This window comes from Nanorana parkeri, unplaced genomic scaffold (assembly GCF_000935625.1).
Source record: "Nanorana parkeri isolate BGI_ZX_2015 unplaced genomic scaffold, ASM93562v1 scaffold460, whole genome shotgun sequence".
NCBI classification, from domain to species: Eukaryota; Metazoa; Chordata; class Amphibia; order Anura; family Dicroglossidae; genus Nanorana; species Nanorana parkeri.
This window is the reverse complement of record NW_017306728.1, coordinates 701,003-712,428: the sequence shown is the minus strand read 5'-3', so window position 1 is coordinate 712,428 and position 11,426 is coordinate 701,003. Positions and strand designations below refer to the sequence as shown.

At 44.4% G+C, this 11,426-nt stretch overlaps 1 protein-coding gene across 3 annotated transcripts in view; it reads right to left on the bottom strand.

Annotated features, from left to right (window-relative positions):
• COLEC11 (collectin subfamily member 11) overlaps positions 1-11,426 on the bottom strand; it is a 22,730-nt gene that overhangs the window by 6,972 nt on the left and 4,332 nt on the right. For 2 of the 3 annotated variants that reach the window (XM_018560508.1, XM_018560509.1), the window contains exons 1-3: positions 8,370-8,419; positions 6,089-6,244; positions 2,962-3,033 (exon numbers count right to left, since the gene is read on the bottom strand). In XM_018560508.1, coding sequence (XP_018416010.1) covers positions 2,962-3,033; positions 6,089-6,244; positions 8,370-8,391 — 250 coding nt within the window. In that variant the 5' untranslated portion in view covers positions 8,392-8,419. Of the gene's footprint in view, positions 1-2,961; positions 3,034-6,088; positions 6,245-8,369; positions 8,420-11,426 lie in introns of those variants that run through there. The other variant, XM_018560510.1, reaches the window with a different exon arrangement.

Sequence of the window (11,426 nt, the reverse complement as noted above, 5' to 3'; positions counted from 1 at the left end):
TATACAGACAAGTCAAAGGATTTTTATTTCTGTGCATCCAGTCTTAAGATTTAGGTCAGGTTCACACCTGCACGATCCGTGACGGCAATCGTGTACGATACCACGTAGATTGCCGTGCGTCCACGAAGTCGCCCACCACTGCAAATCGCGCTGACGGTGCCATTCTTTTCTAATGGCACCTCAGTCACGCCAGGCGGATTGAGCAGTTTCCCACCATGATTTTGCCTGTGCAATCGAACACGATCGCGGTAAAACAGCTGCGTGTCGCCAAAAAAAGGTACATGTACCTTTTTTCTACGATTGCCACGTGGATGTAACCCCATTGAAATCAATGGGGCTGCGTGGCATTCACTGTGTGCAATTGTGCACGATCGCGCATCCTGGATCGCCCAAGTCTGGACCAGCCCTGGCACACAGCTACATCGGATTATAGGACCTGATCTTTCTCTTCTGCAGTTTAGTAACACTTACAGGTCTTGTCCCTCCCCCAGTCTGTGAATGAACAATGAAAAGAGAAGCAGCAGACTGATGAGCTCATCTCCCTGTCAGCATAATCTTTGCACTGCAGCACAACTGATTGTCTTTTTGTCCTGCTCTTCCCTCCCCCAGTCTGAATGAAGTTGTACAGGGACTGCAACAAACCAATAATAGGTCACATTCAGGTACTACTACTGCTTGCATTTATAAAACACATTTAATGATGTATTAATGATCACAGAGCTGCATTAAACTTGATATTTTATATCTGCCTAGCGTTCATCTTTAAAGCAGACCCCCCCCAACCCCTACACACACATTAATCCCCTGTGCATGTTGATCCCTAAACATTTGCATGTCCTATTTTGAACAAAAGATGTATTTGTTAACTTACATTATTTGTAATCCCATTTGGTGGAATTGAATAGGCAGTGGTGATGTAGCCAGGGCCTTACAGCTGTCCTCTGGGGAGGCTACATCACCACTGCCTTCTCAAGGAACTCTCATAGGTAAACTACGGGATGTGTAAAGAAAGAATGAATGGGCTTTTCACCCAAGATCTTGCAAAGTTCCATGAAAATTAATTATTTTTATTCTACACAGATCTGGCAATAACACTATCGGTCCTGCTGCAAAATCATGGAAGAAGCCACCACCAATGATGTCTAGGTGTCAAAGTGGCAGCACAGGATTCAAGCAGTGGTGGCCAAACTTTGGCCCTCCAGCTGTGGTAAAAACGACATATTATGCCTCTGCCTCTGGAAGTAATCCCTGTGGCCGTTACAGTCTTGAAATGCTTAATGGGATTTGTAGTAGGAAGCTGAATGCGTCAGAAAATGGGGTTCACTTCTCCAACCGATAGTCTGCTTCCAAGCTGAACCGATCAAGGCAGGGGTAGACAAACTTTGGCCCTCCAGCTGTGGTGAAACTACAGATCCTATTATGCCTCTGCCTCTGGGCTTGTGGCTGTCAGGGTCTTTCAGTGCCTGATGGGATTTGCAGTAGGAGGCTGCATGTGTCAGAAATGGGGCTTGCCTCTCCAACCAGCAAAGTCCACTCCAAAGCTGAGCCAGTCAGAGCAGCTTGATAAGGATTATGCATCGGCATCATTGCCAGCTTAGTACATCAGTCAGTATTGTACAGAGTATGCTCTGTGGCTGTGGGATATTGCTGTTTAATAAAAGGGTCAGTCCACCCCAAATCTTCATTTCAGTGTTTTCAGATGCTCGAACTTTAAAGTAGTATTAAACGCTCAAACTTTTTTTAATAATGATTCCAAATCAAATAGATATTCATTGCCCAGCAAAGAATTTCAATTCACTTCTGCCCAAGCACTTACAGTCATCATGTATCCAAACAGCTCCAACCCTCTCAACTCAGCTTCCCTGAATTTCTGGCCCAGTACAAGAACACAAGGGACAGCAACTGTCCATCTACTAGTTTGGAGAAGGGAGGAAGGAGGAGCAGGGGGGAGAAGAGTGTCTTCCCTTGCTGCGTCTGTGTGCTTGTGGAGCCACACACCTCTTATTAACACACACAAGGGTGGCTCCATAGGACCCTGCAAGGGAGAGGAGTCAGCCTACAGCAGTATTTCAGGGCCAGCGCTCAGGGAACCCGCTGATTTTGCAGGAAGCTAAAACGTTTAAACATCAAGGAGCAGCATCCATTGTAAGCGATTTCATCAACATTTTTAATAGCTAAACATCCTTTTGACTTTAATCCTCCTGTTTGTTATATATCACAGGACTCTGTTGGTGAGATATCTGCAGCTACTTTCCAGGGTTTGCACACCCATTGTGGCCATTAGCAGACATGTCCATTCTCCTTCTGCATCATGCACCAGATTGCCAATCCAGACTTGTCTGTAGTATACACTGAGTGGCCAGATTATTATGACACCTGACGTTTGTAGGCAAATTAGCTATAATTTCGTGCTGAAGTTGCTAGAGGGCCAGACCATTATAAATAGGGAAGCAGGTTGTTTACCACGACAGTAGAAGTGATTTTTTTCTGAAGATATGGGTAAACAACGCGATTTAACAGCCTTTGAACGTGGGATGATTGTTGGCGCTCGGAGCCATGGAGCGAGTATCAGCAAAACAGCAGAATTCGTTAAATGTTCAAGAGCAGCTGTTGTTAAAGTGTTTAAAGACTGGACTGTCAGCCAAAAATCTGGCTCTGAACGTGAGAATTGTGGCCATCAGCGACTAGTCAATGTTATGGCAGAACGGAGAGTGGCAAGACTGGTACAAGACAACAGAAGGGCAACAGTGCAGTGTCAGATTCATTGCATCACCTTTCACCATCTCGTGGAGTCACGAGGCGGCCCAACGAAGTCATCTCGTGGCCCAACGAAGTACTGATGGGGCGGTCATAATAATCTGGCCACTCAGTGTATACTGCTGACTACAACATTTCCAAGTCGATTTTATGTTTTACAAACACCCAGAACCAAAATGTCTGGTATTTTAGAAGGTAGATTACCTTTCTCTCCTGGTGGCCCAACTCTTCCCGGTCTCCCTGGAGCACCTTTTTCTCCCTTTTCACCCATTTCACCTGTAAAAGCAATATGTAGGATTTTATGTACTTGTATTTTAAAGGTGCATGTACTGTAAACCCCCAACAATGAACTTCTCTTTGCTTCTTTTTTGTTTTGTTAAACTATTGTTGGCATTTTTTTTATCTGTTCAATAAGTGCAGAAAAAATACCGTAATAGAAATGTACACCTGTCCTGTGCACACTTCCTGTGTTATCTAATGGAGGCCTTTCAGTTCTTACCTTGGAATGCAGGGCAATTATTTTCTAGGTTGTGAAGATGAGGAGAGTGGGAGGGATTTAGGAGTTTAACAACAGACAACTGGGCACGGCTGGCACCATTTCTTGGGATGGCAGTCCAGAAAAAGACATTCGTTGTCAGTCAAGAACAAAAAATCAGAACCAAGGGCATTTCTGTCCGATCACCAGGTATTTTTCGGTACCTGTTTTAAATGGATACTACACAGGAAATATATTGCAGGGATGCACTGCATTTTTATATTTTTTTGATTTTGCTCTTATATATACTTTAGGTCTGGATTTCCTGAAAAGCTCTTTCTTTATGCTGTGGTTTTTTTCTTCCAGTGCAGCATTAGTGTGACAACCAGTGGCGTCACAAGGGGGGTGCATCCCGCACCCGGGTGACACCATTGGAGGGGTGACACCATAATGACTGACAGTCATTTTGGTGTCACCCCCTCTAAAAAGTCGGGCACTCGGTCATGGACCGAGAGCCCGACAGTGTCAGGAGAGAAGAGGGGACCCGGTGGTATACCTCATCCTGCTGGGTGAACGTCCCTCCTCTCTCTGCCGGCGTACATCACCAATATGGCCGCCGGCAGGCATCCATTAAATGGCAGCGCATGCGCGATGATGTCACGGCCGGGTGTCACCCGGCCTCCGCTCCGAGCGACACCTGGCCTTGGGATGTCCCTGGTGACAACCCCGCCAAACCTGTGTAATAAGTCTCTCGAGTTGCCACTGTGCCGGAGGAAACTTCTAGAGGCCCCCATTTCATGGATCTAGAGGCTCATGGGAGTGAGCATGGAGTGGTGTCTACTTTACAACACACGCAGGGACCATGGGGAACAAAGTAGCCACCCTCCAGAAGGAAGGACAGTGTCTGCACCAATTCAGAGATGTTTTGAGGATCTACAGCCGAGTGATACACAAATAAGATACATTTTTGTTAATAATGTACTTGAATGCATTTTTAAGATTTAACTCCTGAGTTTAGTGTAATGGAGAAAATACTGCATTAGGGCCACTAGATGAAGCTGAGTATCATAGAGTCATATTAGTAATAAGATGCAATTCAAGAGAAGGCTGGAGGGAATGAGCATATTAGTGTATCCATTAATACAACGGGGATAGCAATGGTTACATTTATATGCTCAGAAGAGAAATGACACTAAGGGCATTTGTTCTTGCTCCATTTTCAGAAGAGCTGGTTAACTCACAGAAATTATCTACTTCCAGTCTCACTGGATGAAAAAAGCTATTCTAATTTTTAATAATGAGATCCCTTATTGATCTGTAATCCAAAATAAGAACTAGGAGGGTTCTTTGAGATAACATGGAAAGTGTGCTCAGGACACAGAACAGCTGTAAATTTTAACAAATATTTTTTGTACATATTGATATTATTTGGCGTTAGTTCTCTTTTAGGTCACAGGAGGACATTAGTAAATATACTAATATCCTCCTGTGACCCAAAACTCAGCAAATAGTGTGCTATTGCCCATGTGATGTGCTTCAGCCAGGAAAGATCACAACAATATTGCCGGAATCCACCACACTGCCTGATTGACAGCTGGTTCTATCCCCCCAATGAGCACTGGAGGAACAGAGAGGGGGGAATCCCTGCGGGGAGCAGTGACTGGCAGTCACCACTCTCTACAGGGAATAGATCGTGAACTGAGAAATCAGCGATTTATGATCACACAGCTATCGATCTATAGAGCTGATATGTGACAGTTGCAGTGTAACTATGGGGACAAGTGCATTTCACTCTCCCCATAGTTCTCCTTTAAAGCCGAAGTGTGGTGTACCATGTAACACCTTCCTTTGTTCCCCCTTCCCCCCGATCAACATGCAATTAAACATTTTATATTAAATCATTTTGTTTCTCAAAAAATACAGATTTTGAGGCCCAGTGATGTCATATGGGCCTGGGTCTGTCTGCTGTTCTTTTGCTTTGGTGGGATGGGCCGGCAGGTTCCTATAAACATCATATCATTCTGCCTTGGCTCTTTTTCAAAAGAACTATATAAAGCAGAGGTGGGGAACCTCTGGCCCTCCAGCCATGGTGAAACTACAAATCCCATGAGGCATTGCAAGATTCTCTCAGCCGCAGGCATAACTCCCAGAGACAGGTGCATCATTGAATTTGTAGTTTCACCACAGCTGGAGTGCTGAGGTTGCCTACCCCTGGACTAGGACAGTCAACCCAACCCTTGATATAATGGAACAAAACCCTGGGATCCCTTTGGATGTGCCTGCTTCTCCCTGCTGGCCATCGGGTGCAGCAGACATTAGCTGTGCACTCTGATGATTGGTTGTAGGCATGTCTAAAGGGATGCCGGGAATGTGTTCTTTTATATAAACCTTGGAAATAAAATGATTGATGGAGGAAAAAGCCCCTGTGTGATAGAATTTGGAGGTGAAAGGTTCTCTTTATTGAACCTGTCCCTTCCAATACAGGAGTTTGAGCACAGTACCGAAGCAGGGCTAAATGTAGAAAAAAACTGCCCGCCTGGAGCCTGGAATTATTTGTGTCGGGCGATACGAATTTGATACCACTGCCTAGGCTCGTGTGGCACCAGAGGGGCCTCTGCATGCCCTCTGTGGCACACATGCCATAGGTTCGGCACTGCTTCCCTAGACCAAAATGGGCATTTAACCCTTGCATTGCAGAGGTAACCCCAATGCAAGGGTTAATTTTTATTCCGCTTTAAGCTTTTAATCCTCAAGCTCCATCTGATTATTTCATGCATCTAAAACACGTATGATTTATAACAACTCAGAAACTTGGGAATGATGTCCCTAAACACAAAGCAAAGCTGTACAAAGTACCTTTTAGACCCGGCACCAGTATCTGAACGGAGCACGCCTCGTCCGCCATGTGCTGACAATAGCCAGATCCCAGCAGTATCAGGAGCAGCAGGTTAATCAGAGTCGCCACAGAAACCAGAAGTGCCTTCATAATGAGGCCTTGTAGATCGCTGACTCCTGAGAAGAATGCATAAACAAATTAAGTGAATTAGGCCCACCACATTGACAGCATGGTCACAGCTTTTACTGGAAGCTCTGTCTGATTTATACTGCGTGTGTAATGCTTCTTCACTTCGTTATCTCCAAATGACAGAGTGTATTAAACAGGACATACACTGTCCATGAGACCGCGCTGGGATTACCTCATGTGTTTTGCTGCTAAACAGACAAACAGATATACTTTACAAGTTAAATACAGAAAGGATATTCCGTAATAAATAATCTCATCATTTGAATACATGTCATGATTAAAAATACAAATGTTTCACAATACCATTAGTATACCTACCCACTATCTGAGCTGAGAGACAATATAACCTTGAAGTGCATGTAAACCCAAAAACCAAAATGAAATATGTTGTAGTTTACCTATGCGTAATTGTGGTGACCACATTTGTTTTCTGTTTTTAGGGTTTTTCCCTTTATTTTTACCTGGTGATCCAGCCTGTAACACACTTCCTGTCTTAGAGTGGCCCCACTCTATGGAGGAGCAATGGAGTCACCCTTAGACAGAAGCATTGTCATCCTGTGGGATTAGGTTTGCCACCCGTCTGGTTTTCACCCGAACAGTCCGGTTTTGGTGTGTTGAGTCCGGGTGCCCAGCCTGCGGCCAACCGGACACAAGACACTCAGTGCCCACACCGGCGCTTTAAATTTTCTGACATGTGCGGCTGCCGAGGTCCTTGTGATTGCTCCTCTGCTCTTCTAACTCTGGTAATCTATCACATAGAGAAGAACGAGGAGACGTTCCTCTATGTGATAGATCACCAGAGTTAGAAGAGCGGCCAGGCTATGTAGATCCCCATGCAGCTGAAGGGAAGAGGCATGAAGAGGCGGGGTTACAGAAATGAATAAAGGTGATATACCGCGCTAGTGGTAAAACTGTCAATAAATAAGTGAAATTCCTAAAGTGAGCAAGCTGCAGTGCTAATGAAGTGATACACCGCGCTATTAATCCAATCTAAAAATGCAAATATATATAATCCTAAGTAAAATAGTGCTAATAATAAATACTACAAGTAGTAAAATCGCACTAGAACATACAAAACAGTGTAACCAATTAGTGTAACTAAAAAGCTAAAAGACAAAACTAATAGCCCATATTGATATGAAGATTCTCATACACAAATGTCCATATACAAAGTGACAAAATCATCCACAGTGTTCGTGTGAAAAATAAAAAATCCCCCACCCACCAGACTATAATCAAGTGTAGAAACGTCACCAGCAAACCAGCACGACAAAGACTTAGACGTCAGTGCAAATCCATTTATTGATGTCACTTATCACTCAAAGTGTCATTAAGCGCTTTCGGGGCCACACAGGGTCCCCTTCATCAGGCTCAGAGTAAACAAGCCTGATGAAGGACCCTGTGTGGCCCCGAAAGCGCTTGATGACACTTTTAGTGATAACTGACATCAATAAATGGATTTGCACTGACGTCTAAGTCTTTGTTGTGCTGGTGACGTTTCTACACTTGATTATGCTGACTGCGGCGCCATCCGCGGTCATTGCAAGCACCCACAAATGCGTATGGGCAGTGTAAATCATACGAAGTTTGACGTACAGAAACGCCACCAACCTTGCGAAAATCGTACGATCGACAGAAGTTTTCTAACCTGCTGGTTAGTCAAAAGTCGTACGATTGTACAGTATTTGCAGTTGCACACTGTCCATCAACCTTACGAATAGCGGACGAAAGCGCAATCGCATACAAAAATCAGCCGATATTCGTAGGGTGTATGGGCAGCTTAAGAATTGATGCCGATTTGAAGCCAAAGGGTAGTCACGCCAAATATTGATTTGGTTTAGATTTTTCTTCTGTTCACTCACTTTGTATGTGGTAAATTGATCAAAATAAACAATACAAATAAAGATTTTTGGAAGCATACTTACTTACAGCATTTTTTCAAACCTGCCTAAAACTTTTCCACAGTACTGTATATATGTATATATCATTCTGAGATTATATATACACAGTATACACACACACACCAGGTACTGTTAATATCATTAGTGAACTGCTGCATGCCCAAAAGTTCTTTTTATGACAGGTTATCATGTAACCTAAGAGAATTCTTACCTTTGCAAACAGGAAAGTGCATCTAAGATGTCCAAACGCCGTACTTTTCCGTCCAATCTCCCCACAGCCACATTTATCAGTGGACTGACGTCTTGTTATGGCGCAGACATGTGCAGGTGCGCAGGGTGTACCGCCTGTACTACACTTCTCACTGGACAAATAGCTCGCTGTGCTTAGCCTCTGAATTCAGCTTTTTGTTATTTCTCTGTTAGGTTTGTTGCTCTTGTTCTCCGCTCCTACAGTGATATTTGCATAGAGGTACGGGAAAAGAAATGGCTGTTTTTTCTGAGCAGCGTGCCCGCAGTGACTTCCAAGCACAACACAACGATGGAACTGAGCAAACTCTTCTCCAAACACTGACTGCTGACTGCTGACTGCAGGAACTGGAGCCACATCAGAAAAGAAGATTTAAGCCGAGATTCCCAAAAATTTTTTGCAAATGAGGGAAAAGCTTGTGTCGCGGTGGCCAGGCAGGAAGCCACACAGGAGCACGTGTACGCAGGGCTGGATGGCAAACCACTGCATATGCTAACTGCTACAAACGATCCACCTTTTAAAGGGTCAGTGCACCCCAAACATTATATTCTAGTTATAGGTGGAGTTTGGGGGGCTGAGCCTCTGCCAAGGAACACCTTGGAGGCTCGTGGTTGTCCAACAAGCTACAAGCTCACTCCTGTGATGGACTACAATTTCATGTTTAGTTCTCTAATTTGTATTGAGATTGTAGTCCATCACAGGAGTGAGCTTGGGGCGGTGACTACTTAACAACACACACAGGGACCATGAGGAACAAAAGTAGTCACCCTCTCGAAGGAAGGACTGTGTCAGCATGAATTCAGAGATGATTTCAGGATCTACAGCTGAGTGATACATGACCTTATGGCTTGCTCCGCCCATTTTTTTACATTCTGTCCGGCGCTGTCATTTTGTTGCGAGTCTTCATCGGGTTTGGACGGGTCAGTGTGCAGACTTGTCAAAAACTGACTCTATGGGGGTTTTTTTCAATTAAAGGACTTTTTTAAATTGTGTGGTGTGTTTATTTACATTGACTTTTAACCCTTTAGTGAGTGAGTAGGGGTATAAGTACCCCTTACTCATTCAAAAGGAGGGGGCAGCGGCATCTGGGTGCCCCCTTAAGTAGAGGATACCCCAATGCAAATAAGCCCCCTGCCCGCAGACCCCCACAACCACCGGGTCAGGGTGTTTTTTTTTTTTTAAGTAGATGCTTAACACAATAAAACTTTATTCGGGAAAGAAATTCAGATGCATCCAAAATTTTTGTTATCGGAAATTTGTATTCATATGCATTCATTATTTCTGTCATACAGAAATTCGGGTGCACCTGAATGTACAAATTTCCGAAAATGCATCCAAATAATGGATCTTTCCGAAACAAATCGCACATGTCTAGTGGGTTTCCTGATGGTGACAACAGTGGACCATGTCTATGTAATGTTTGTTGAAACAACCACTTGTAGTCCCCATAAAAAAAAAAACATCTGACAGGGTCACAACAAAAGAAGCTATGTTCTCAGGAGCCCAAACTTTTATTTTAGTTTTGGACAGGGTAAGTGAGAGTCATAACTCCTGTAAGTTTTTTTTGCCATCTGTGCCCCATTGGGGAGAATTCCCTTCACTTCCTGTCCAATAGACACAACAAGAAGTTAGAGGAAATCCCTCCAAAGTGAGGGAGATCCCGGGTAGTCAGCAGGGTCACTAAAACCAGTGTCCCCATTCAGGGGCATCCTGAGGCATGGTGTCACCCAGGGTGGTCAACGGGTGACACGCCGCTGGGACGTCATCACACAAACGTGTGATGATGTCACATGCGCTTACCTGCTGGCAACCTTTTCGGTGATGGATGCCGGCAAAGAGAGGACAGGACGTTCGCCCGGCCGGGTCACCTCCCCTCTTGTGCAACCATTGTGCTCTTGGTCCATGACCGAGTGCCCGACTTTTCGGAGGGGGTGACGCCAAAATGACTGTCAGCGATTTCAGTGTCACCCCCTCCAATGGTGTCACCCGGTGTGGGCCCCACCCCCAAATCACGCCACTGTCTCCATTGGAAAATTTCCCATGTATACCTGTTCTGATGACAACCCTAAATTTGGTATTTTCTTTGACTTTCAGTGAGAATGGTCACCAGGACAAAAAGAGGGGGTGAATCTCCGTAACAGGGACACAGACGGCAATAGAAACCTGACAGGGGTTCTAATCCCTCTCCACTCCATCCAAATTTAAAAGAGAAATTTGGGCTTCAATTTCACTTTAAAGGCTAGGTCCACCTTTTATTCCATGTTTCAAATTCAGGGTGTAACATAAAACATTCTGCAGCCCCCCGCCTCTCATACTACCCCCTTCTTACCGGAATCATGGGGGTCTTCTCCCAGTAGGATGCTGTATCATTTTGAATTTGTCATCCATTCACAGATCTATTCACAGGATCTGTGAATGGAAAAACTACAAGTCTTGTCTGCCACCACAAACACAAGTGCAGTGCTGTCTGTCCATTGATTTCTTCCTTCAGCTACATAACCAAAGGGGCTAGAGCAGAGGTGGACAACTCCGGGTCTCCAGCTGTTGTGGAGCTACATGTCCCATGAGGCTTTGCAAGACTGACAGTTGCAGACATGACTCCCAGAGGCAAAGGCATGTTGGGATTTGTAGTTAAAACACAGCTGGAGGGCCAGAGTTGCCCACCCCTGGGCTAGAGGAAGAGTCTGCAGGAGCCTGTGTATTGCACCTATGATCCACTGACCCAGGTTGCAATGCTTTGCAGGGTCCAATGCAAAAAAATAAAAAAATGTGCATTTTTTTGTAACAGAAGTGCATTTAATATTTTTATTTTTTACAAAAAGTGGAATATTCCTCTAAAAGCCACACACAAAAATGGCTAACACAGAATAGAGAACAGAATCAGCAGGGATTTGTGCTGATAAAGAATAATGCCAGAAACTCCGTCCAGTGTAGTTGAGTAGGACTTGCTTAAGGACAGGGAACATGTGCCATTTGTTGAAATTAAATACTGTCATTCAGAGATGGATTTTTAAAAGGTAC